Consider the following 27,677-nt stretch of genomic DNA (forward strand, 5'->3'; position numbering starts at 1 on the left):
TGCAGGATGGGCGCGTGAGACTGAAGAAAAGAAGAATGTCAGGAGAAAGTCAGACAGAAAATGGGAACAGAGGCCGAGCACAGTGACTCATGCCTGTAATCCCACATTTTGGGACGCTGAGGTGGGAGGATTGCTTAAGTCCAAAAGTTTGAGGCTGCAGTGAGCCATGATCATGCAATTCCAGCCTGGGTGACAGAGTGAGATTCTGTCTCAAAAAAAAAAAAAAAGAAGAAGAAGAAGATGGCAATAGAAGTGAAGAGATGGACATTTCATTTCATGGAACGGGACTTCGGATCACTTAGGACTCTTCTCAAAGCATGCCTGAAATGTACAATCCACAGCTGGACCACGCTTCCGAGGTCAGCCCCAAGTCACCACTCCTCCCTTCTGATCATCCTCACAGTGACACCTTCCACAATCTAGCAGTGACCTTGTCCAAGTTCTTTCATGGTCCCTCTCCTGTGACTACCTCCACGGGAAAGAAAGCATTGCTTCTGGGGTACTTAGCCCTGGTTTCAGGCTTGAGAGAAGGCCAATCCGTTGAAGAACCAAGGGTAGGTGTCCTCAGACACCCCTTGTTTTGATGCCATACTCTTCCCCAGCCTCAAATATCCCGGGAGCCGGGGCTGGACTTGCCGGCACCTCTTTATAAACTCAGCAGGAAACTCTTAGAGGGCCTGGCTTTGTTTTGAAAGGAGAAGAGAGGAAGCAAAGCAACTGAAAAGGCACTGTTGACTTTTCATGCAATGCTAAAGCCAAATAGAGTGTGTTTGCTCTGCGCTGAATGCCACGCAATGGAGAGTTTGTACTTGAACCTCATGAATGGCCCAAAGTAAACGTCCTCTCTACCTCAGGCCCTGAGCAATACATTTAGACGGTGCTTCACGTTTACCAAGTACTTTCACAGACATTATCTCATTTGATCCTCAGGTCAGCCTATGATGCAAGGGGGATTATTATGATTTCTATATTCCAGATGACCCAGTGCCCTGCAGCTAGGTGGCGGGGGCTCCCGAAACGTTTCTTTAATGAGGCTAGTAAGGCCAAGTGCCTTGCCCCCGCCACCTCTATAGATGATCCTTAAACACAGAGCAAACTTCTATTATATAAACATCTGTCCCAGATGAGCACAGTATCCTAGCACTTTGGGATGCCAAGGCAAGCAGATGGTTTGAGCCCAGGAGTTCAAGGCCAGCCTGGGCAACATGGTGAAACCCCATTTCTACAAAAAATACAAAAATTAGCTGGGCATTATGGCATGTGCCTGTAGTCACAGCTATTCAGGAGGCTGAGGTGGGAGAATCACCTGAACCCAGGAGGCTTGAGCCCAGGAGGTTGAGGCTGCACTAAGCCATTATCAGGCTACTGCACTCCAGCCTGGGTTTCAGAGTGAGACCCCATCTCAAAAACAAACAAACAAACAAACAACAACAACAAAGAACTGTCCCATGGATTTGGGCATCTCGTGGCCACCGCCCCTGTATTTGAATTTGCAGTGCTGAACTCCTCACCATTACAGAGTTAGGTTTTAATAAGAGGTAGCCCTCTAGGGACTCCAAGTGGGGAGAGGGAGGCAGAAGGGGAAGGATTGAAAAAATACCTATTGGGTACCATGTTTACAATTTGGGTGATGGGTTTAACAGAAACCCAATCTATTCAGTAGAACCCCAGTGTCACCCAACACACCCACATAACAAACCTGCACATGTACTCCCTGAATCTAAAATTTAAAAGTGTTTTCAAAGAGGTAGCAATCATGAAGCCCTACAGTGTGCCAGATGCTCTCATGCAGCATCTCATTTAGTCTTCACACCAGTCCTAAGAAAGCAGGTTATACAATCCTCATCCTGCAGCTGATGGAAGTAAAGCTGTTACAACCGCCAGTAGGAAAACCGCAGGATTCACATCCCACCTTCTGGTTCTAAAGCCCATTCTCTTTCCATTGTGCATTATGGTTTTTAAGCTGAGAATTAATTATCTTAGGATCCTTCCTATCACCCATTTTAGGACTCTTCCCATCCCCATAACACATATACACACTAGCTATATAAAAGAATTAGGTTTTTTTTTTTTAAAAAAAGAAAAATCTCTCCAACCTTAATATTTGTCTGAGCCTTTAAATTTAGCAAAACACCTCAGGGTTTCCTGTCTTCAGACAGACTGCCATTGTTAAGTGTTAGGGAAGGGCCTGTCCTATAGGAGATGAAATACCTTGTAATCCCCAAAGCAGTGAACTCCAGCAGGAACTCACATTGTAAAACAGACCAAATAATGAGAAACACATTTATGTTCCTCAACTAGCACGCAGAGAAGAGAGAAAGGAGACGTGTCTTTGTTCTGAGCAGTTGGGTTGCTAGAAACTCATCATCCATCAACACACAGGACGCAGAGAAGCAGAGGGAACAGAGCCAAGCTCTCTCCCTGTGCGCAGAGCAAACAGGTGGGGCAGATGCTGGGGAGGATTTTCGCCTCATCAAAGAGTACGTGGATTGAAAAGTCTGAGACTCAGCCCTTGCAGCAATTGCAGAGAGAGGGATTGCGAGGCAAATATCAATGCTTAACTCTTGGAGAGGCTTCTGGAACGCTGCCCAAGTCTGCACTGAGAATGAGGGCACAATCCTCTGCCCCTTGAGGAGACTCTGCTGGTTGCTTGGATTTGTCCTGAGAGTCCACGACGATTCTCATGCTCATATTGTAATATGCTATTATTTTAGAAATTGGAGCTTGTTGAGAAACACTGTAGCTAATTTTTCAATTGTCCTCAATGCTTTGTCTGCTATTTGTATTTGATAGTATTCTCCAGCAAAGCTTTTAAATTGCTAATAATCACTACTATCCTTGTTATTATTAAACAATTAGTTTATAACAATTATTAGTAATTGTTGAAGCTAGCTGATTGGTGTATGGGATACCACAATAAAAAACAAAAATAAAAAAGAAGTTTCCTTTATCTGCTTTTGAATGATAAATGACACTTTAAGCACACGGACATCTTCCCGTAAAAGTCATACCTAGCTCTTCCATTGACAAAATAATTATTTTAAAGTCTTGGCCAGGCATGATGGCTCACGCCTGTAATCCCAGCACTTTGGGAGGCCGAGGCGGGTGGATTGTCTGAGGTCAGGAGTTCGAGACCAGCCTGGACAATGTGATGAAACCCTGTCTCTACTAAAAATACAGAAATTAGCTGGGTGTGGTGGTACGTGCCTGTAATCCCAGCTACTCGGGAGGCTGAGGCAGGAGAATTGCTAGAACCAGGAGGCGGAGGTTGCAGTGAGCTGAGATTGAGCCACCGCACTCCAGCTTGCGTGACAGAGTAAGACTCCATCTCATAAATAAATAAATAAATAGCCTTAAGCTGTTTTACAAACTTTCTTACTTTCTTCTTCTTCTTCTTTTTTTTTTGAGACTAGGTCTTCCCTTCCAAAAATATTATCCAGGTGTACGCATATACCTGTGTGTATATTTGTTACGGGTTGAACTGCATCCCCCGCAAAATTCACATATTAAAGTTTCAACCCCCAGTACTTCAGAAAGTGACTGTACTTCAAGCTTGTCCAACCCGAGGCCCTTGGGCCACGTGCAGCCCAGGACGGCTTTGAATGTGGCCCAACACAGGTTCATAAACTTTCCTAAAACATTAAGAGATTTTCTAAGCTCATCAGCTTTCATTAATGTTAGTGTATTTTATGTGTGACCCGAAATAATTCTTCTTCTTCCAATGTGGCCCAGAGAAGCCAAAAGACTGGACACCCCTGCTGTATTTGGAGACCTGGTTTTTCAAAAGGTGATTAAGCTAAAATGAAGTAATAGGGTGGGACTTGATCTAATATGACTGATGTCCTTATAAAAAGGGGATATTTGGAGACAGACACACTCACATGGGGAAAGTAGCACGTGAACATAAGGCAACCATTAGAGTGATGCGCCCACAAGCCAAGGAATGCCAAAGACTCCCAGCAAACCACCAGAAGCCAGGAGACAGGCCTGAACAGATTCTCCCTCCCAGCCCTCAGAAGGAACCAACCCTGCCAAAACCTCGGTCTCAGACTTTCAGTCTCCAGAACTGTAAGGGAATACAATTCCGGGACTTAAGAAGCCACTCTGTCTGTTACTTAGTTATGGCAGTCCTAGGAAACTAAGACAAAACACATCTCTAAAAATATAAATCACCAGTTTTCAAGAACTCAGAGACAGGCCTGAACAGATTCTCCCTCCCAGCCCTCAGAAGGAACCAATGCTGCCAAAACCTTGGTCTCAGACTTCCAGTCTCCAGAACTGTAAGCGAATACAATTCTGGGACTTAAGAAGCCACTCGGTCTGTTACTTAGTTATGGCAGTCCTAGGAAACTAAGACAAAATACATCTCTAAAAATATAAATCACCAGTTCTCAAGAACTCAGGGTATGAAGAAATATACGTCTGAATCTTGTCCAAGTGGTAAACCACTGCTTGCAGCCCTGGTTCCTTCCTGCTCTCAGCGCTGTCAGCTCACAGTCATCATGCATCCTAAGAGGTTGATATGTGTGAGAAAGACCGAAGGAAAAAAATTCTTCATTTGATTTCCGTAATCTTCAGTGATGTCCCCTATCTGTTTACCCATGACAAGAGCAAATCTTAGTTCATGACATCTTCACCTACTTAACCAATGAACCAGTCTGTGGCTATAAACAAGATATTTGCTCATTCCAGCCTGGACTCAGAGGTGAGCCTGACCACAGGCCATGTGTGCAGTGGTGTAGACGGGAAGATTCTGAACAGAACGAGAAGCCAACACCCCTCCAAATCCTCTCCAAATAAGGGTCTTCACACTTAAGATCCTTCACACTGTGGGGATCCCATCACTGAAACACATACACAGCCGCGGCACAGTGGTTCAGGCCTGTAATCTCAGCACTTCGGGAAGCCAAGCCGGGCAGATTGTTTGAGCCCAGGAGTTTGAGACCAGCCTGGGAAACATGGCCAAACCCTGTCTCTACAAAAACAACAAAAATTAGCCAGGTGTGGTGGCATGTGCCTGTAGTCCTAGCTACTTGGGAGGCTGAGGTAGGAGGATCACTTGAACCCAGGAGGTGGAGGTTGCAGTGTGCTGAGATTGCACCACTGCACTCCAGCCTGAGTGACAGAGTGAGACCCTGTCTCAAAACAACAACAACAAAAACACATACACACACTTCAGTGTGAGTGCAGAAAGCTCTTTCCAATACCCCAAAATTCACAATTTTGTTACTGGGTCTTTTTAGAGGGCACTTAGGAATGTCTGTCTCTTTAAAATATGTGGATGGATTCTGAAATACTACTGTAAATCCAGAAACTTAACCTGACTCCCAAATATACATTTCACATTTTTGGAAACTGGGAATAATTTGTTCTTAAGTGCTGTCATATGCTAACCAGACACATGCTTTCCCTTGGGATTCTTTTGGAAAACTCTCATAACATTAGACCTTGACCTAAGAACCACTGTCAAATTTATCTTCCCTGATGGATTCATTTATAGAAAGGCAAAGTTCAGACTTCTGTGTTTGACATTGAAATGCAAAATAAGCAAAACATTTTTATTTGAGCACAAGACCACCAAACAATAGGAAGAACTCTTTTTTTTTTGAGACAGAGTCTCGCTCTGTCGTCCAGGCTAGAGTGCAGTGATGCAACCTCCTCCACATGCTGGGTTCAAGCAATTCTCCTGCCTCAGCCTCCCAAGTAACTGGGATTACAGCTGCCTGCCACCATACCCAGCTAATTTTTGTATTTTTAGTAGAGACAGGGTCTCACCATGTTGTCCAGGCTGGTCTTGAACTCCTGACCTCAAGTGATCCACCTGCCTCGGCCTCCCAAAGTGCTGGGATTACAGGTGTGAGTCACCGTGCCCGGCCAAGAATTCTTTCTTGTGGTGGTGTCTTCTAACTTTCTTGCCTGTGTTGATTAAGTTAGATGCTGAAGAAGGGCCGGCCAACAGGGAGATAAAATGCATTGTCTGGGTGTTCTCGAATAATTAACTTGCAGCATTATTTTAAACTTATGCATAAAGGAAATAGAGGAACACATATGTGTAAATATAAAGAACCTTGATTTTTGGAAAAAATGATTTACAGAAGATCATTGCTGTTCCTTGCTGAATTCTGAACTTAAATGTAATTTTTTAGCTCCTTAAATGCTATTAGAAATAATATTACACACTATAAAAAGTTTATAAAATACAGAAAATAAATACTATCCCAAATTTCATCACTCAAAAACAGCTTGGAATATTTCTTTTCTGTCTTACTCTCTTCTCAAGCCTCTCAAATTGCAATTATACTAGGAAGTTCATTGTTTTATTTTGTGGTGGTTGTTTTTTGATCTTGTGTCTTTCCTCCACTTATCATTACTTTGAAACCACTTTCTTGTTTCACCTATTTCTTTTCTAAAGCACAGTCTATAACTGAGTACGTAGTTTTATCTATAGAGGAGGACCCCAGAGAGAGATTCCTTTCTCATTTCTTCGCTTTTGTCCTATTTGAACTTTTAACCATGTGCATGTGTTACTTTTTCCATTTAAAAATGAATACTCCTAAAACATCATCTTCATTGACTGGAATTCCACCATATTCTACTTCATTTTCCACCCTTGGTCATGTCGATTTTTTTCCAATATTTTACCATATTAAATAAGCTAGAGTAAGTACCCTTAACATAGATCTTCATCTGCATTGCTGATTATTTCCTTTGGCTGGATTCCTAGAACTAGAATGATTGGGTCAACCAATGAGAACTTTGAAAGGCTTTTACATCACTGGACAAACAGAACAAGTTGGCACCAATGTGTCCCCCCACCAGCAAAATGCACCTGAGCTCACCATACACCTTCTCTGTAGGCCCCTCTTCCTTTCCTCTCTCACAGCACATCAGGACGAAGCAGTGGAGTTTCTGGATAATTGGGTCAAGCAAGTGTCCTAGGTCCTTGGATTAGGTTTGCTTACAAGGAGAAGGTGGGATTTTCAATATTGGCTCTTGGTGCCTGTCTGTGTCTCCCGGTTGCACATCTGCACATGTGCAGATTGGAAACATGGCACAGTGAGACTGATGACAATCCAAAAAAATGCAAATGTGATCTCATCTCGGCCGTCATCCTTGCTTTGCAAGTAGCACACCCTCTTTGCCAACGGTCGAGTCAGGAGCCGTTCTCTTGGGTAATTTCAGGGAATCTGTCTCATTGTTCACATTCACATCCTCCTCCTCCCAATCTTATTTCCATTCCCACCAGCAAAATGCACCTGAACCCATCTTGCCACACCTTTCATTTCTTCACTGAAAAGCGAAGCGGACTCTCCCACCTAATCCTTCTATTTTTCTTAATGGTGTAAAACAACAAAAACCCAAAGCATCGCTCCCGCTACCCAAACCTCGTCATTTGGTGCAGCTGGTGAAGAAGAGGCAGGGAGAACAACAAAGGACTGGAATCTGTGGACTCCGGGCAGGAATTTGATGGTGACCAGGAGTGGAGTTCTGAAGGCAGAGCCAGGAGTCTCCACTCAGAGCCAGGGGGGCTCCTCTCTCCTTCCTCCTCACAGGGCATTTTCTTCCCTCTGAAGTTTGCATCATCTAGGGACCACAGTGAACCACCCTCGTGTCCAAGTCATTCTCAGAAAAGGAAGAAGAATCTTAAGTTCCCCAGTGGAAAGAGATCCAGGCTGGGTGTGGTATCTCACATCTATAATTCCAGCACTTGGGGATGAAAAGGCAGGAAGCCCACTCGAAGCCAGTAGTTCAAGACTAGCCTGGGCAACATAGCAAGACCCCCATCCCTATTTATAAATATTTTAAAAATTAAATAAACTAAATTAAAGGTGAGAATGGTCTGGAATATGCCAGAATCAACTTTCTCCTTGGCCTATATGTTTTACAGGCAACAAAGAAGCACAGGTGAGAGAAACTCAGTGAAGAAGGGGAAAGATGAGAGTGAGGTGGGAACCGTGTTATTTCCCTAATCTACTTGAGGAAACCGAGCCTTAGTGATGGCGAATAACTTGCCAAACATCACACAGTGAGGAAGTGGTTGAGCTACAGTTCTGTCCTAAGTCTGGCTCACTACATAAGACTGTACGTGCTAACCCTGCGGCTTAGGAACTAAGGTCATGCTGCTCTCCAGGGTAGGAGGAGCACGTAGTGAACGTATTAACTCACCCGCATGACCTGATCAGGGAATGTGCTTGGCCTGTTCTGCAGGGACACTCATTGTCGCTTCCCTGGTTAAACCCTCCAGCATGCTGTGATCCAAAGGGAATGACGTGCATGTGAGCAATGAGGTGAATTCTCTGAAATTACCCAGGAGAACAGCTCCTGACTCTGCTGGTGAAAAGGAGGTGTGCTGCTTTCAAACAAAGGATGACTGCCCAGCAGCCAGCTGAGCCCACAACTTGCACTTGTCGAATGGGCATTGCTCCCCCTCTGCGCCATCTCTCCCACCACTTATAAATGGGTGGATGGGCAACACACAGAGAGACACTCACTGTTAATCTCCCAGCAGTTTACACAAATTTCCGCTTGCATCACATGTCAAATTTCCTTCCCATACAAGCTGTGGTTTGCTAGTCCCCACTCCTGGTCCTTTTCTCTTTCTCTTTAATGATAATAAGAATGTCGAGAGCTTTAGCAGAATGGGCACAACTTGGGCTAATGGAATATAGTAAATGCAATTTCAGTGACATTAGTTTAATGTTTAATTGTAAAGAAAGTAGGAAATTGAGTCACTGAATGACTAATTTGACCTGAATTATTCAGAAAACACGTTAATTTTTTTTTCTTTTATTTATAGAGGCTCAGACACAGAACAAATGCATGCACTGGTGTTAAATGCAGAGAAATGCAGAACGTCTGAAATGAGTTCTGCTTTCTTTGGGGTCAGAAGGCCTCTTTTTTGAACTGACCTCAACCCTGTTGAGTTTATTACCTTTCCTGGCCATGAGGATCAGAAATCAGCAATGATTTCATAAGTAACTTCTCATGAAACCACACACCGCAGCATGAGTCACAAACGTAGCTCTGTGTACCTGTAGGCGTATATACCATTTTTAAAAAATCTGCCAGGAATGGGATGATTAACTGGACCCATTTTGCCTGGGATTTTCCCTATTTGTACTGAAAGTCTTGTATCCTGGGAAATCCTTCAGTTCCAGGCATACTGGGGTGATTGACCATCCTACCCAGGAAATGAGGAAGAAGCAAGGGGTCCTTAATGTGTTGTCCCTACCAGAATCTGCCCCTTTCCCTCTCTGCAAAAGTAGGGAACCTGCAACCCTTGTGGGGCCTGGTGCTCCCACCCAGCTGCATGGGGAGGACATTTATGTCAACTTGAGCAGAAGGTAGGGGATCCAAATTTATCTATTTAAATATGTTGTTACATCTCCAAACTAAGATGTCTGTATATGCAGGTGCATTAAAATACATATAATTACACAAGTAATACATGATCACTGGAGAAAAATTAAAAATAAAAATAAGGGCAGGGTGCAGTGGCTCAAGCCTGTAATCCCAGCACTTTAGGAGGCCGAGGTGGGCCTAAGGTCAGGAGTTCAAGACCAGCCTGGCCAACATGTTGAAACCCTGTCTCTACTAGAAATACAAAAAAAAAAAAAAAAAAAAAAATTAGCCAGGTATGGTGGCATGCACCTGTAATCCCCAGCTACTAGGGAGGCTGAGGCAGGAGAATGGCTTTAACTCGGGAGGCAGAGATTGCAGTGAGCCAAGATCGCTCCATCGTACTCCAGACTGGGCAACAGGAGCGAAACTCCATCTCAAAAATAAATAAATACAAATATAATTTAAAAATAAATAAAAATAAGATGATGGTGGGGGACAAGGGGAGGCAGAGCATTAGGACAAATACCTAGTGCATGTGGGGCTTAAAACCTAGAAGATGGGTTGGTGGGTGCAGCAAACCACCATGGCACATGTATATCTATGTAACAAACCTGCACATTCTGCACGTGTATCCCAGAACTTAAAGTAAAATTCAAAAAACTTAAAAAAAAAAAAAAAAGATGAGAGGGTGAGAAGGATGTCAAAGTTATTCATAATCCTACCGCCCAGCACTAACTAGGTTCAAACCAGTTAAAATTTTGAGAATTTTCCTGTGTACTCTTCTAGATTATAATGTAGGCATATAAATGGGTATACATAATAGTAGGCCCATTGCAGGAAAATAGACAAAATAATGTTTTGACACTGTTGCTCACTCAACAGTATGAGTATTTATCCATGCCAGTATGTAAATTTTTACAACATCATGTTAATGGCCACATAATATTTCCATAACATATGTATATCACAGTTAACCACACTGATTAGGTAGGACATTTAGGCTGCTTTTCATTTTTTACTGTTATAAACAGTGCTGCAACCAACAGGCTTGTTGCTATATCATTGAACACATCCTTACTTATTTTGTTACAGTGCATTCTTAGGAGTGAAATTGTGGGTCAAACAGAATGAATTGGTTGGTTGGTTGGCTGGTCTTGAGACAGGGTATCACTGTGACCCAGGCTGGAGTGCAGTGGTGTGATCTCAGCTTGCTGCAGCCTCGACCTCCCTGGCTCAAGAGATCCTCCCACCTCAGCCTCCAGAGTAGCTTGGGACTGCAGGCGCACACCACCGCACCCACCTAGTTTTTGTATTTTTTGTAGAGACGGGGTTTTGTCATATTACCCAGGCTGGTCTCAAACTTCTGGGCTTAAGTTATCCTTCCACCTCAGTCTCCCGAGTAGCTGGGACCAAACGTGCACGTTACCATGCCCAGCTAACTTTTGGTATTTTTGTAGCGTTGGTGGTCTCACCATCTTGTCCAGGTTGGTCCTGAACTCCTGGGCTCAAGCAGTATGTCCACCTTGGCCTCCCAAAGTTGTGGGACTACAGGTGTGAGCCACCACACCTGGCCCACTATCACCATTTTTTTAGCACTCATGGTAAATGCCGCAGTCTAGACAAACAAATTAGGACTTGAAAGAGGACTAGAGTTATTTCCTAATAGGAGGATAACATTCTCTTTTCTGTGATTCCTCCTGGTTGCTCAAGAGATTATCTTCTAGATACACACAAACCAATACATGCGTGCTCTTGCACACACTTTAAGAAAAGCATCTTGATCAAATAAGAGTTTGTTAAATTTGTCCTCAGCATGAAGATTGCCGTTAACAAGTTAGAAACAACCTGCTGTTCTGTCTCTCACAGACCTCAGCTAAGGAAAGACCGCCATTTTATGGACACCAATCCCAACAGCCACACTTTGTTATAAATTAGTGTCACATATTCCTGTTTAGTTCTTATTGACTCCTCCTCTAATGTTTACTGTCTCATCATTTAGAGTGAATCTAAATCAGGGGCCCCAAACTTTCTCTGTTAAGGGCTAGATAGTACATATTGTAGGCTTTGTGGATCATTATGGTCTCTATCATAACCATGATGCTCTACTAGCTTAGTACACATGCAGAGAGAGGCAATACATAAATGAATGAGTGCAGCTGTGTGCCAATAAAACTTTATTTATAAAAACAAGTGGTAGGGCCGGGCGCGGTGGCTCAGGCCTATAATTCCAGCACTTTGGGAGGCTGAGGCGGGTGATCACTTGAGGTCAGGGGTTCAAGACCAGCCTGGCCAACATGGTGAAATCCTGTCTCTACTGAAAATACAAAAATTAGCCAGGCATGGAAGTACAAGCCTGTAATCCCAGCTACTCGGGAGGTTGAGGCAGGAGAATCGCTTGAACCCAGGAGGCAGAGTTTGCAGTGAGTCGAGATCATGTCATTGCAGTCTGGCCTGGGTGACAGAGAGAGACACTGTCTCAAAACAACAACAAAACAAACAAACAAACAAAACAAAAAAAGCAGTGGGCACAGAATGTAGCCCTCAGGCTGGAATTTGCTGACGTAAATCACCTACAGTTCGTTAAAACACAGATTACTAGGCCCCGCCCCCCAAGTTTCTGATTCACGAGGTCTTGGGAATAGGTCCAAGAATCTGAATTTATAGAAGTTTCTAGGTGATGTTGATGCTGTTGGTTGGTGGGCTGCTGGGGGATGCACGGAGGATTACGTTTTGGGAACGACTGCTATAGGGTGGTCCCATAAACCTGTACTTAACAAATTATCATATTCATACAAATCACAACATTTTTCTCCTGAGTGACTGAAGCGCTTGTGTACATCTCTCCTCTTAGGCTTCTTAAAAGGTTAGAAAGATCAGCTTTTGTATCAGTCCAGCTATCTAGTAAAAGTCAGTGGAATCCCTCTAGCTAGTGTGTAAAGGAAGGGCTTTATTAATGTAGTTAGGGTACTCACAAACTCCTTGGAAAAAGCCGGAGGAATATTTTCCTGGGTCATCCTCCAGGAGCAGCCCCCACAATGTCACTGCACAGCTGACCTGATGGCGTGCACCCAACTCCTCCCGCTTCCTCCAAGCCCAAGTTCTAGTCAAAATCTTGCGCCAAGAGGGTCTGATTTTCAAAACTGAAGTTGAGTGTCTGAGCTGTGGAGTTAAGGGAGGTTGGAAAATGCATATTTGGGGATTTGATATCGGGCAGGCAGGCAACTACACAATGATAAAAATGTGGGGCAAGGAATGTTCAGATTTGGGGCAGCCACTGTCCATACAATTCCACTACTGGGAAAGGAAAGGTACAGTGAGAAGTAGAAAGTTACAAAGCAATAATGCTCCAGCTCTCTGGAATTTATTTCAAAATAATGGGGTTGGAATGGACAAAAATGTGGTGGAATAGATGAGGTAGTATTCTTTGAGACAGGGTCTCACTGTTGCCCAGGCTGGAGAGCAGTGATGCCATCCATGAAAGCTCACTGCTGCAACCTCAAACTCCTAGGCTCAAGTGATCCTCCTGCCTCAGCCTCCCAAGTAGCTGGGACTACAGGTGTGCACCACCACACCAGGCTAAATTAAAACAAAACAAAACAAAACAAAAAAACACAATTGTACAGACAGGGTCTTGCTATGTTGCCCTGGCTGGTCTTGAACTCCTGGATTCAAGTGATCTTCCTGCCTCAGCCTCCCCAAGTACTAGGATTACAGGCATGAACCATTGTGCCAAGCATGAAGCAGTATTCTTCCCACCCCCCTTTTTTTTTTCACATGGGCCATGCAAAACTCTGTATCATTTCAATTTTAGTATATGTGCTCCCAAAGTGAGCATGATGAGGCAGTATTGATTATGAGTTGATGACTGCTGAGGCTGGATACTGAGTACATGGAGGTTCATTGCACTGTTCTCTCTTCTTTGGTATATGTTTAAATTTTTCCTTAATAAAGAAATAAAAATTCATAAGGCATCAAAAACAGAAAGAAAAAGAATGGAGATAAACATCAACTTCTGACCCCTAGAGGGTACGCTTTCTCTTATTATGGTATGCTTTCTCTAGGGAGCATATACCACGTAATAAAAGATCTTCGGATGGGAGTTACCATCAGAGCGCAGCCATTGTTTTAGCAACATTCCCAAAGGAATACAAGAAGTAATATTTTTCACTGAAAGTAGGTCAAGGGATTATTACCACAGTCATTGACTTTGCTTCCCCCCGACAAATGCGCAGTGACCACTTGTTACATTCAATGGAGTGATAAAAGCTCCGATTGGCTGGGCTTTTCTAGGGTTACCAGCAAATAAAAAATGCAGGGTCTCAGTTAAAATTAAATTTCAGATAAACAGCAAATACATTTTTTCAGTATACTTGTGTCCCATGCAATATTGAGGAAATTTACTTGATGTTTACCTGAAGTTCACACTAAAGTGGGTATTCCATATTTTATCTAGCAACCCTACTTTTAGGACTTACAAAATTTAGGATATTCCATCCTCCCCACTTTTCTCCAATGCATTTCATGCCTTAGTTCACCCCAAACTAACCAGACTGGACTCTTATAATTATGACTCTCTGGGTATCTCATCATTCACTTTCCCTATGTTTCTAGAAAGGCTTTCTCCCAGAACTTAGATAGGTTCAAGGTGGACTTTCTGTCTGACCTTCTGGCCCCTGAAGGGAAATGGGGAAGGAGAGAAGCCATTTGCCTAAGAGTTCCCAAGGAGGTACCTAGTCTCTAAGATGAGGATCCCAGATGTAGGTGCCCATCCATTTATTTCAATATCCTTTCAACACAGCAGAGATTAAGACCCCCAAGAAGTACAGATCATTCCTTCTGTTGCATCTTTTACACAGATATGGACTTCAAAGGAAACAAAGAAAGAAAGATTTCATGCCAGAAAGCAGGAGATACCTTCTCATTCAGCTTAACTGTCATTTTGCCAATGTCGTTTACAGATTATTAACACCAGATGATCAAGGTTCCATGGCAGAGAAGCCCTTCCGTCTTTTCCTGCCTACTGGTGACTTGGCAACTCATTAGCATCTCTACTGGAAGTGAGCCAGAGGAAGGAAGTGATAAAACACCATGAGTCAACATGTTACTTGCCAGAAGTTCTGGTAAAAGGAGTAAGAGGAAGACAAAGAAAACAAGAGTCTGAGGACATTGTGGGGGTCTCCATTCTCCTTCCCCTCTAAACCAGGCTCATAGTGGACCTCTCCTGATGGAAGGTTCTAGAGAAAGACTAAATTCCACTTCTTGGAGTCATAAGAAATATCTACCATTCATGCTTTCCATTCTACTCTGAGGTTAAACAAATATTAGCGTTCTAATGGGGTAGGGGGATACAGTGACTTTAAAAGGTGGCTGCAGGATGACTGAGATGAAGGCAGAATTCTTCATACAGAGAGAACAACTTTTGTTCAGAAAAACAATATTAATGGGTATATTTGGTCTTCCAGTGCAGGCTAATGACAAGTCTAGACATAGAATAATTAAATTGCTTGTTCTCCATAAGAAATGGAAGTTGTGGGGGTTCCCTCTCTTGGCTTTGGAGCACCCCTCCCTTTGTCTCTGTACAGGGGAGCTTCTTCTGTCTTTCTTCCCCCTTCTTTCTTGCCTATTAAACTCCCTGCTCCTTAAAACAAATGAAGAAGGAGGAGGAGGAGGAGGAGAAGGGGGGGGAGGAGGAGGAGGGGGAGGAGGAGAGAGAGAGAGAGAGAGGGAGGGAGGAAGGAAGGAAGGAAGAAAGAAAGGGGAGTTGTTTTAAGTATTCCCCTTAGGTAGGGAAGACAAGAGGAATTTTGAGAGCCCTGAAAGAAAGAGAGTGAAGAAATGGGTAGCAGAGGGGAAGACAGATCCCAGGGAACATATCAGGAGAAGGATGGCCAGAAATAAAATGGCTGAGCTGGCAATGCCTGAGGGATTCCAGCATCCACTTTAAAAAATAATAATTTATTGTGGGAAATTTCAAGTACATACAAAAGTAACCAGACTAGTATAAAGAACCTCAATGCACCCTTGGCAGCTTCAACAATTATTAACGCACAGCCAATCTGATTTCATCTAAAATGCCCCACTCACTCACCTTTCTCCCACGGATTATCTTGAAAGAAACTCCAGTGATATTGTTTGGCTCTGTGTCCCCACCCAAATCTCATCTCAAATTGTAATCGCCATGTGTCAATGGAGGGTCCTGGTGGGAGGTGATTGGATCACAGGGTGGTTTCCTTCAGGCTATTCTCATGATAGTGAGTGAGTTCTCATGAGATCTGATGGTCTTTATAAATGACAGCTTCCCCTGCTTTCTCTCTCGCCTGCTGCCATGTAAGATGTGCCTTGCTTCCCCTTCACCTTCCACCATGATTGTTAAGTTTCCTGAGGCCTCCCCAGCCATGAGGAACTATAAGTCAATTAAACCTCTTTTGTTTATAAATTACCCAGTCTCAAATAGTATCTTGATAGCAGTGTGAGACTGGACTAATAAATCCAGGTAGCACATTTTATCAGTGAACATTTCAGTATAGCATTAAATCTTAAGTAGTAGCCAATTCTGGGCTGTGCTGTCTGCACTGGTGCCCCCTGCCCCCCATTTAGCTGATATCTGCACTAAATGCTTGTTCCTGCAGAAGCCAAGTGAGTGGTGCTTTGGGGGAGGGGGAAATGAAGAAGTGGCCAAGGTCTACAATGATGATGATTCCACACTCAGAGCTCTGAGCTGCTAGAACCCAAAGACACATCTAGAAAACAAGAGACAGCGGGGAATAAGGCAACAGCAAGGTGGAACAGGTGAACATGAACCTGGTGAAAACCTGCTGGAAGATCAGGGCAGGGGTGCTGCACTTCACAAAGGTATGCAGTGTGGCCTCAGGAACTGGAGAGGCGTCGGGGCCTCTCTGCCTCATCTCTCCTCGGCAGCCTTGCATATGTGCTGTTCGTGTCTCTCTCTGCTAACTGGCTCTTACTGCCAGGCTGCAAGGAGAAATGTCACTGTCACTCAGAGGCCAGACTCATCACAAGTCATCCTGTCAGGACATCACATGAACATGGACACCAGAGGCTCCTAGACACTCACAGGGCACATCTATTCAGGCTACTTGGGTTATACAGTTGAGAAAGTAAACGGACTTTGATCTGAGGAATGCAAGTCCTTTTAAATTATCAGGCCCAGGGAGACATTAAAATGAGACAGCAATCACGTCCTATTCTTAAAACTGCTTTCTATTGCCACAAGTAGCTGTAAGGTAACCTAATAATGCCACATTGAACACTATAACCACACCCTATAGCCTAACAATGTATAGCCAATCACTAATCAATGTTATTCCTGTAAGCCAGTTCCTGACAAACAACTTTGTATCAGCCTACTCCCCATCCCGACAACTTTTTTTTTGTCTTTAAAAATCTGCTTGTGGGCTGGGCACAGTGGCTCACACCTGTAATCACAGCACTCTGGGAGGCCAAGGCTGGAGGATTGCTTGAGCCTAGGAGTTTGAGACCAGCCTGGGCAACATGGTGAAACCTTGCGTCTACAAAAAATACAAAAATTATACAGGCCTGGTGGTGTGTGCCTGTAGTCTTAGCTACTCTGGAGGCTGAGGTGGGAGGATCATCTGAGCCTGGGGAGGTCAAGGCTGCAGTTAGCCAGGATCCACTGCACTCCAGCCTGGATGACAGTGAGACCCTGTCTCAAAAAACAACCAAACCTGCTTGTAGCAAAGATCGAATGGAATTCATATCCAAGGCTAGTTGGGTCTGAGTCTTCCCAGCAGCTGTCCTCACTTTGGCTAAACTATTCCAATTATATTTTAGGCCTCAGCTTCTTTCTTTTAGATCGACACAGTCATTTGAACTTTAGCAACCTCTTTTTTTGCTAGCCTATTCTGGACACATTTTCAATGAGAGTCACAACCAACACTTTTGCATTATTCAAAATAGCTTCAAGAAACCAGGAACCCTTCACACATATTTGTTTCCTTCTTTAGAACAATGCATTTGTTTAGAGATAATGAAAACAGTCTATAGTTGAACTCATGTTAGTGTTTTCCAGAATCAAATGGTCACAGGAACTCAAAGCTCTTTTCTGGAGATCAGTGGCTACCCTTGCCTTCAGTGCTTCATCATCTGCTCTCAACGTTTGCTACTCCTTCCCATTGTTCCACCCTTTCATGAAAGGCCTGCTGTCAGCAATGTTCAGTAAATAGCCTTTTTTACAAAAGCGTCATTTCTTTCTCATATTAAAATTCCATAATAAATCTTTTTTCCCCTCCCAATGAGTTTTTCTGACACCCATAAAGAATTTTCCTTTCAACGTCCTGTCTTCTTGCCTTCTCTACTCAAAGCTTTACTTGACACCTGCCTTCCAGGTAAGCCAACACCCCTTAGAGCTCATAATCTTGCCAGGTTAGTCTTTAAATTTTTTTATCCTGATAAAATCTTTGCTTACTCAGCACTAGTAGCAATTCTCTCCTCTGAGAATTGAGGTTTGCGTCCTTGTTAATGATCCCATAATGCCCCTGTAGTCTCTGTAGGACAAGGGCCCCACAAAAAAAAAAAAAAGAAAAAACATAATCTTCTCTTAAGAGTCTTGCTTCTCAGACTTTGAGCATGCAGCAGACACCTGGAAGGCTTTGTTCTAACAAAGTCTGCTGGACCCCACCCTGGAGTCACTGATTCAGCAGGTCTGGGTGGACCTGAGAATATGCATTTATATGTGCAGATGAAAATGACTTGGTCTCTGGCTTCTACAAGGCTGCAGTCTAATGGACAAAACCCTCTTTTGATCTGGGTAGCACTTCAGAATCTGAAAATCTCTGTCATATTTATTAGACTTAAAAAACATCCTCACAACAGTGTGAGGGGAAGCGGAGTCTGCACTTTGGGTTAAAAAACCTGAGTTTGAATTCCAGCCTTAGCAAGTATTAGCTCTATGGTTATGGTCAAGTTGCTTAAACTCTCAAAGCCTGAGTTATCTGTGAAATGGGAATACTGCTCTCCCAGGTAGGTAATACTTTTGTTTGTAAAAATACTGTATGAACTAAAAAAAAAAAAATGCTATACAGATACCGAATTAGATAAAAGATAGGGTGGTAGGGCAGGTGTGGTGGCTCACACTTGTATTCCCAGCATTTTAAAAGGCCGATGTGGGTGGATTGCTTGAGGTCAGGAGTTCGGGACCAGCCTGACCAACATGGTGAAACCCTGTCTCTACTAAAAATACAAAAATTAGCCAGGTGTGGTGGCGCATGCATGTAGTCCCAGCTACTCAAGAGGCGGAGGCAGGAGAATCACTTGAACCCAGGAGGTGGAGGTTGTTGCAGTGAGCCGAGATCACGCCACTGCATTCCAGCCTGGCTGACAAAGCAAGACTGTCTCAAAAGAAAAAGAAAAAAGAAAAAAAGATAGGCTGGATCAGTGTCAGAAAGACCATGAGAGTATTATGGGAACACAGGAAGAAAGCAGTGCATTCCCCTGGCATAAAGAAAGGTTGGATGGGGTTGGTGTTGGGGCTCAGAAAACAATTCCTCAAATATGCTACTTTGGACTTCAAACTGAGAGTACCTGGGGAGTAGCAAATGCAGAGAAGAGCTTTCTGTAGTCCTCTCTTATCTGACTAAGGGAAGTTCCTCCAGAGGAATGCAATCATCAGGCAGGGAAGATTAACTCAGGAAAGGAGACTAAAGGTCTGACCTCTTGCTCAGAGAGACTTTTACCATAGGCTACCAATGTATTCCTCTGAGGGCTGCTGCCTGAGATACTTTTTCTGCATTATAAGCAGATAAAGCAGCCTTTGTTCACAGTTTATTTCTGCCCCTCTCCCTCCCACATCTCATCACCACCACCCTCCAGGAGCCCCCAGCCCCTATTTTTTTCTGTGGAGTATAAAAGCTTCAGTCAACTGGTCCTCCTCTGAGTCACAGTTTGTGTGGCTCCTGTGCACATGCACACATAATAAATTTGTATGCCTTTTCTCCTATTAATCTGTCTATTGTTGGTTTCTTCCAGAGACTCAAATTATTGAACCTTCAGAAGGTAAAAGGAAAGTTCCCTTTGCCTCTACATAGGTTTCATGAAACAGGTGGAATTTTTCCTGGGCCCTAAAGGTTTTCAACAGTCAGGGAATTAAGCAGGGAAGGAATGTGGCAGGGAAATGCACGCCACATTTAAGAACTGGAGAACATGGGAAAATTATTAATCTGATGATATGGCTGAAAAAGAAGCGTAAAACCACAGAAAGCTTTGAATACCAGGAAAAGGAGTTTCAGCATACTTCAGTAGGTAATGGGTAGCTAATCAACGTTTTGACCAGCAGATAAGTAACACTGGTATGCGTATGAGGTAGATTGGAAGGGGAAGAGCACAGAGGCAGTGAAAGCTGTGAAGTCCACATTCTTTAACAGCTCTCTCTACCTCCCCTTTGGCTATATTCCGATCTCCCCACCTTCCACTGGCGTGGCCTTACAATAAATCCATATCTTCTAAATCATCAACTCTGCCCCAGAGAGCTCCTTCAAAGGTGGGGCAGCTCTCCTGCGGTCCTAGCCCTGCCTTCTGCAGCACTACAGGAGAACACACATCCCTGCTTCCTCCTAAAGATTCTTGGCAGCCCTCTTGTCCTCATTCAGATTTCTCTTCTTGTTAAATATGCCTGGTTTTTCAGCCATTTCTCACTGAAGTGGCTTTTCCACCATTCCAGTTAGCCTTCTCTGGATATTATGTAGTTTTTCCCATAGAAAGAGAAGCACATGGTATTATCAAAGGCATTGGATAATTTAAGCAAACAAACTCTTGATGGGCAAATAAGAACTTAATCCCCCACCCACCTCTTTTCCTTACTGGGTAAAATTGGGAGTACTTGAGAGAAAGTCAAGTTCAAGGCCCAAATGAATTCTCACTTGTCTATGGTATCATTTACACATTGGCGCCTTGGTCATATTTAAATCCTTCATCTCATTCTGACTTGGCTTTGCTTTGACTTACAGACGAACCCTAGATGTTGTGCATCTTTCCCTTAGGGAATTTTATGGATGCCAGTCCCGTAATTTATACCCTGTCTTCTGTACCGTAGTTTTAGGGGACAAAACTATGTATGCATGGCTTGCTTGTATTTTTTCCTTCAGATTTTCTGTTTTCTGGCTGGGCACAGTGGCTCACACCTGTAATCCCAACACTTTGGGAGGCCAAGGTAGGAGGATCACTTGAGCCCAGGAGTTTGAGACCAGCCTGGGCAATAAGTGAGCCCTCGTCTCTACAAAACAACAACAGCAAAAATTAGCTGGGCATGGAGGAATACACCCATAGTCCCAGCTACGTGGGAGGCTGAGGCAGGAGGATCACTTGAATCCAGGAGATTGAGGCTGCAGTGAGCCATGATTGTGCCACTGCACTCCAGCCTCGTGACAGAGTGAGACCCTGTCTCAAAAAAAAAAAAAAAAAAAAAAAAAAAAGCCAAGTGCAGTGGCTTACTGCTGTAATCCCAACACTTTGAGAGGTTGAGGCAGGAGGATGGCTTGAGCCCAAGAGTTCAAATCCAGCCTGGTCATATGGCAAGACCTTGTCTCTATAAAAAATAATAATAAATAAAAATTTTTAAAGATTATTTTTCTCAGGCCGGGTGCAGTGGCTCACGCCTGTAATCCCAGCACTTTGGGAGGCCGAGGCAGGCAGATCACAAGGTCAGGAGATCGAGACCATCCTGGCTAACACGGTGAAACTCCGTCTCTACTAAAAATACAAAAAATTAGCTGGGCGCGGGGGCGGGCGCCTGTAGTCCCAGCTACTCAGGAGGCTGAGGCAGGAGAAAGGCGTGAACCCAGGAGGCGGAGCTTGCAGTGAGCCAAGATTGCCACTGCACTCCAGCCTGGGCGACACAGCAAGACTCCGTCTCAAAAAAAAAAAAAAAAAAAAAAAGATTATTTTTCTCCTTCACTATACTAGTGAACCCCTGGGTGATCATTACATTTTATTTCTTCAGTTCATTTTCATTTCTCCCCGAGCCTGAAAGGTTAACCTGTCTGTGGTTGATGTGTGCACACCGTGGGGATTCTTTGTGGCTCTCCAAAGCCTACTGTAAGTCTCTTTGGAAGCAACAACAACAACAAAATGCATGGCTAATACATTTCCACCTCTAATAATAGGGTCAGTGCTATTCCACGTAAAGACCATGTTCATAATGAAAACAAAGCATTGCAAAAAAAAAAAAAAAGAACGCCATGTTTAGCATGCGATATTAACCTAATGTTTACATGGAAGCTCTTAAAAGTGAATGTCTTTAGCTGTGTTATTATTATTGTACACAAACTCCTCAGTAATCTCTCATCAGTCTCCAAACCCTGAAAATATTTCCCAAAATGTGTCTGCCTCATTTCCTCATAGCATATAACACATGTATCCAAGGAAAACTAAGGACAGACTGGGTTTTTGGTTTGTGTGGAAACAATTTCACTTTGCAAAAGTGAAAAGGTCTGTCTGGGCTCAGCTGATAAAACAAGATGTTTTGGTTTGATAAGATTTTTCTTCCGTGTTGCTTGGTGTGGAGACATACTCAGATTCATTTAGAAAACATTTTTTATTGACTGTGACTCATTAGAAAGAATGTCATGTGCTGGCATTTCATCACTGAACAGGGAATCTTGGCCATATAGGGCCTTTGGCTCAGATAGGAGTCAGGAAAGGAATAATGGGCTTCCACGGGACCAGAGGAATGCAAGTAAACACGTGGTGCCCAGTGCTCTTCTGTGTCACCTCACTGTGGTGCTGGTGGGGGCAGGCTTGCTCTTGTGACACTGAAGATTAAAACCACACCAGACCACACCAGGAGATGCTGCTTTTCCCTTAGAAGGACTGACAACCTAAGAGGACGATGTGCTCTATTAATTAAGGTTTTAGGAATTTGGAAATTTTTAAAAAGGAAATATGACAGGGAGTTCCCATATACATGCAGACACAATAAACATAAAATACTGGCCAGGCATGGTGGCTCACACCTGTAATCCCAGCAACTTTGGAAGCCCAAGGTGGGAGGATCACTTCAGTCCAGGAGTTTGAGACCAGCCTGGGCAACAAAGTGAGATCTCAGCTCTACAAAAAATCAAAAAATTAGCTGGGCATAATAGTATGTACCTGTAGTCTCAGCTACTCAGGAGGCTGTGGCCACAGAATTGCTTGAGCCCAGGAGGTCAAGGCTGCCATGAACCATGTTCTTGCCACTGCACTCCAGCCTGGGTGACAGAGCAAGACCTTGCCTCAAAAATAAAAACTTAAATTTAAATTTAAAAATATGGATCAGGTGCGGTGGCTCATGCCTATAATCCCAGCACTTTGGGAGGCCGAGGAGGGCAGATCACTTGAGGTCAGGAGTTAAAGTCCAGCCTGGCCAACTTGATGAAACTCCATCTCCACTGGAAAAAAAAAAAATTAGCCAGGCATGGTGGCGAGTGCCCGTAATCCAGGCTACTTGGGAGTCTGAGGCAGGAGAATCACTTGAACCTGAGAGGCAGAGGTTGCAGTAGGCTGAGACTGCACCACTGTACTCCAGGATGGGCAACAGAGCAAGACCGTGTCTCAAAAAAACAAAAACGAAAAAATAACACACACAAAAAAATACGGCTGGGCGCAGTGGTTTATACACCTGTAATCCCAGCACTTTGGGAGGCCAAGGCAGGAAGATTGCTTGAGCCTGGGAGTTCAAGACCAGCTTGGGCAACATAGCAAGACCTCTGTAGAGCATAAAAATTAAAAAATAAATTTTAAAAATAATAAATACAATTTTTATAAAGTACAATGTTTACTTAGTAATGGTGTTTTATAAGGTGTTTTATAGGATTTGACTTTTTTTATGAAGTTAGTTGTGAATAAGTAAAAGACTCTAAACAAAAGGCGTACTGGATTCTATGTAGTTTCATGTCAGTCTTTAGAGTCCTGATTGCATAAAGATTAATTGAAATATGTTTAAGCCTATTTAAGAAATAAGAGGCTTTCTAATATCAGAAGAATATAATTATTTCATACCAGGAGAATATAATTATTTCATACCAGAAGACTATAATTTTTCAGCAACATTTTAAAATTATTTTTCTCCCTCCTGCACACTGATTCAGCAACATTTTTTAAAGCCTGAGTTAATGCCTCTTCAAAACAATATTTGAATATGGAATGGTTAAAAATTGAACTGGAAAACCAAAAGAAAAATCACCAAAATTCTACTTGTTATTTTAGGAAAATCTTACTTCACTGATCTCCTTTACAATGCTTTATTTGCTAACCTGTCCATGAGTAACCTCCCTACAGACACCCCAAACTCTGCCTTCTCTCACGCTTCCCCTTCTTGGAAGTATTTGGGATCATAAGTTGAGATACTTTACTAAGAGTGGACAATACCCTTCAATAAAGAAGTCTCCACTTCAATAACAAATAGTGCCTTACATCTTTGGGACGATTTGACAGATTAATGCTACTATGGGGTGGTTAAGATACAGCCTTCTGCAAAGATAAATAATGTTGATTCACTGCGCTTCCAAAATCAAGGACCAAGCCGAAGGCATGAGGCCGGGTGATAAAGTTTATGGCTGAGAAGGCAACCAAGATTCAAACTGACTGACAGCAGAAGCCAGATGAAGGATTATGCATTTGTTCCTTGATGAGTGTGATGAATAAACATAAAAAACTCCCGAAGGCCAGCAGAGTAGAAGAGGGATGTAAATTAAAGAAAACCACAGAGCGAAAATACAATGAGCAGCTAGACCACACAATGGTTTTGTACTTCAGAGGAGGCCGAAAGATGCACGCCTGTAGGTGGAACTGAATGAAGGGGTGCGAGGCTGAGGAGGTCCTCGAGGCTAAGTCAAGACCTGCAGTTCACCCGAGCACACTCAGTGCTGACGCTGACCCTAACCCTCCACTTCTCTCTCTGAGGCTGCTTCTGTCGGGAGCGGGGCGGAGGGTCACTCTGTTCCTTAGTGCAGTGGCATCGGCTGAAGGGCAGAGCACCCGTCAAGATGAAGCTCTGGTGAAGAATTGATCAAAAATAGTGGCAGAGTGAGATAGAAATTTACATCAAAGGGCTGATTTATGAAGGCTTCAAAGACTTAAAAAAAAAAAATAGGAACGTAGATTAGTTGTTGCTGAGGGCTGGAGGGGACAGAGATAGAGGTGGCAATGGAAGGATCCTTCAGGTTTCTTCTTGAGGTGATTAAATATTCTGAAATCGAGTGTTATTTGGAATTTGTCTAGCAGGTTTTCACTGCAAAAACCCCACAGCAAAAAGCAGAAAGAAAAAATTATCCTAAAATTGGTTGTGGTAATGGTGGCATATATGCTGTGAATAGGCTTTAAAATATTGGAATGCACACTTCAAATGAGTGAATTGTATGGTATGTGAATTATATATCAATAAAGCTTTATAAAATAATAATAAAAACCTTCAAGCCACTAGAAAGGAGAGTCAATGTGGTATGAAAACAAGACTCAACACACCAACCTCAGAGGGCTATGAAGTAAAGTCAAAGATCACTGACTCCCTCAAAAGGAAAGCTATTATCAAATGCTAGGGAAAGAACTACAGGAAAACTAAATCATGGTATTCCGGTATTTCATTTCTACTTGGGAGAATTCTGCCTCTCTGTCATTTTGCGTGTGTGTATGTGTGTGACAGGGTCTTGCTCTGTCACCCAGGCTGGAATGCAGTGGTGCAATCTTCGCTCACTGCAGCCTCAACCTCCCAGGTTCAAATGATCCTCCCACCTCAGCCTCCCAAGTAGACGGGACTACAGGCACGCACCACCACGCTTGCTAATTTTGTTTGTCTTTTGCAGAGACGAGGCCTCACTGTGTCACTCAAGCTGGTCTTGAACTCCTGGATTCAAGCAATCCTCCCACCTTGGTCTCCCAAAATGCTGGGATTAGAGGCATGAGCCACTGCACCCAGTCTTTCTCTGTCATTCTATTTCCAAAGTTGAATCACTTTGCCCTGTTGGAGCTCAAAAACTAAGCGTGTGATGAAGGTGTTACAGTTTGAACTCTTTCAAGGAAGGCATCGGCCATAGAGTGAGCCGCAGGAGGACTTTTCCTGTTTCCCTGCAAAATGGGGTACCGTGTTAAAGGAGTCAATTATCCTGTCCTATCTGGAGAAAACATTCCTCAGATGAATGAACTGGAAACTGAAAACTGGAAAAGGTGATTTTATTTCTTTTTGTAATTAGGACATCATTTATAAGACTTATATTTCTTGGATGTTCCCCAAATTTCTCACATAGAGCTGGCATTACTAGAACTTTAAATACGTGCTGCTTTTAATTATATTGAATTCCACTGAGGGAGCGTAAAGGTTAGGCATTTTGTGATGGGTGTGCATTCTACTTCCAAATGTAATAACTAGAATAGAAATTCCAGAAAAGGAAAAGGAGTTATCAAACACTGAAGCCGCTTGGAGAAATGGCTTTGTCGAGTTAGCTGGTTATCATTAGATTTATTACAGTGGTTAGGAAAAACTGACCTCGTAGATGTCTCTAACAATGCCATCGTCTGCTTAGAACACTGCCCTGCATTAGACAGCTGTAAACACAAGAACGTTCCCTCGCGAGCTCAATAACCTTAGCAACAGTTCTCTTTCCAAACAGGCCAAGAAAGATGTGTTGCTTTGGGAAACTGGAAAATCAACAGACCAAAACACCCAGAAGAACTGGGTGGAGAGAAGCTAGAGCCCGTTCACTCTGCAGTCTCTGTAGAGGTACAGAGTGACAGCAGCCATGGGTGCCCTTGGACGTCTCTGTCCCAGCTCCCAACCCTGCCACCCCGGGGCCTCCACCACAATTCCCTGCCCGGCCCTGCACACACGGGCTGCAAAAATGGTGAGGAGAAAGGAGATTTCAGATGAATTCATCCCCAAGTTACAAACATGGTTCATGGAACTTTAGTAAAAATTATTTAAAAATTTTTACTTTGATCTATAGACATGCGACTTGAACCAGATTCTTTCAGATGCCAAATGTTCTCTTTCTGTGTGCATTTGCAAGGATGGACTCCACTGCTGAAGTGGGCTAATTGATCCTTATGAGCAATGAGTCCTGTGTGTGTTCATTAAGAATGTTCCGTGGATGAATAAGTAGCTGGGAAATGAGTCAATCAATTTCTTCCTTTCTGTTCCATACTAGTAGTTCTGAACCTGCCAATGTGTCCCAAATATAACTAGGTATCTTTAGAGTCCTTTTTGTTTTTATTGAGACAAGGTCTTGTTCTGTTGCCCAGGCTGGAGCTCAGTGGTGGGATCATAGCTCACTGCAGCCTTGAACTCCTGGGCTCAAGCCATCCCTGGCTTCTTCAGAGTACTTCATTTTTATACATACATGTTATTTCTTTTTTATTGTTGTTTTTCTTTAATAGTCTTTTTACTTTTGGTTTGGTGTTTTTGTTTTTTTTCTTTGAGACAGAGTCTCACTCTGTCACCCAGGTTGGAGTGCAGTGGTGCAATCTCAGCTCACTGCAACCTCTGCCTCCCAGGTTCAAGTGATTCTCCTGCCTCAGCCTCCTGAGTAGCTGGGATTACAGGTGTCCACCACCACACTCAGCTAAGTTTTGTATTTTTAGTAGAGGCAGGGTTTCACCATGTTGGCCAGGCTAGTCTCCAACTCCTGACCTCAGGTGATCCACCCACTTCAGCCTCCCAAAGTGCTGGGATTACAGGTATGAGCCACTTCCACCCGGCCATAATAGTCTTCCTGAAATTAAGCAAAACTAATCAATGTTCAGAATGATTGGAGCAACTTTCTAAAACCTGCAGATTCCTCTGTGGACTTAACAATAGTTAAAACACTCAAGGAGGAAATAACATGTTCAATAGTGTAATCATTTCCTTCTCTATGATTCTTCCTGCTCCCACATTTGTAAAGTAGTACTTTACTTTTTTTATTTACCTATTTATTTAATAATTTCAACTTTTATTCCAGATTCAGCGGGTACATGTGCCGGTCTGTTACATATGTATATTGCATGATGCTGAGATATGAATGATCTTGTCACTTAGGTGGCAAGCATTAGAGTAATTTAAAAGTGCTATTTGAGTGAAATCATCGTCTTCTGTACTCTCATCTTGAGCAAAAGAAACCATTCGGATTGCCTAACTTGTTTATACTTCTCAAAATACTTTCATACGTGTTTGATGCCCATAACTAAGAGAGGGTGACACAGTCCCCTTTAATCCATCCAGCATTGCCAGGGAAGATTACCAACGAGGTATTGACATAACAGAATGTTACTACACCTTTTAAAAATCTGTCGGAATAACAATCTTTCTAAAATACATCGCAACAAAGAAATGTAAATTAAAATATGAGTGCTTT

The 27,677-nt window shown here is 43.2% G+C and overlaps 1 protein-coding gene, 1 long non-coding RNA gene and 1 pseudogene across 15 annotated transcripts in view; 2 read left to right on the forward strand and 1 right to left on the reverse strand.

Annotated features, from left to right (window-relative positions):
* ERI1 (exoribonuclease 1) overlaps positions 1-27,677 on the reverse strand; it is a 138,922-nt gene that overhangs the window by 49,630 nt on the left and 61,615 nt on the right. The window contains exons 7-8 of one of the 14 annotated variants that reach the window (XM_077942991.1): positions 12,315-12,501; positions 11,648-11,793 (exon numbers count right to left, since the gene is read on the reverse strand). The exons of 8 other annotated variants lie outside the window; for them this stretch is intronic. In XM_077942991.1, coding sequence (XP_077799117.1) covers positions 11,774-11,793; positions 12,315-12,501 — 207 coding nt within the window. In that variant the 3' untranslated portion in view covers positions 11,648-11,773. Of the gene's footprint in view, positions 1-8,479; positions 8,603-11,647; positions 11,794-12,224; positions 12,502-15,271; positions 16,315-27,677 lie in introns of those variants that run through there. 5 more of the 14 variants (XR_013397057.1, XM_077942996.1, XM_028852358.2 and 2 more) reach the window with 5 other exon arrangements.
* Positions 3,369-13,086, forward strand: LOC144330701 (uncharacterized). Its single transcript, XR_013397080.1, has 2 exons — positions 3,369-5,086; positions 12,794-13,086. It is a non-coding gene; the product is annotated as an uncharacterized LOC144330701 (long non-coding RNA).
* Positions 24,550-24,597, forward strand: LOC114680485 (U7 small nuclear RNA; annotated as a pseudogene).

The sequence above is a fragment of the Macaca mulatta genome, chromosome 8 (assembly GCF_049350105.2).
Source record: "Macaca mulatta isolate MMU2019108-1 chromosome 8, T2T-MMU8v2.0, whole genome shotgun sequence".
NCBI classification, from domain to species: Eukaryota; Metazoa; Chordata; class Mammalia; order Primates; family Cercopithecidae; genus Macaca; species Macaca mulatta.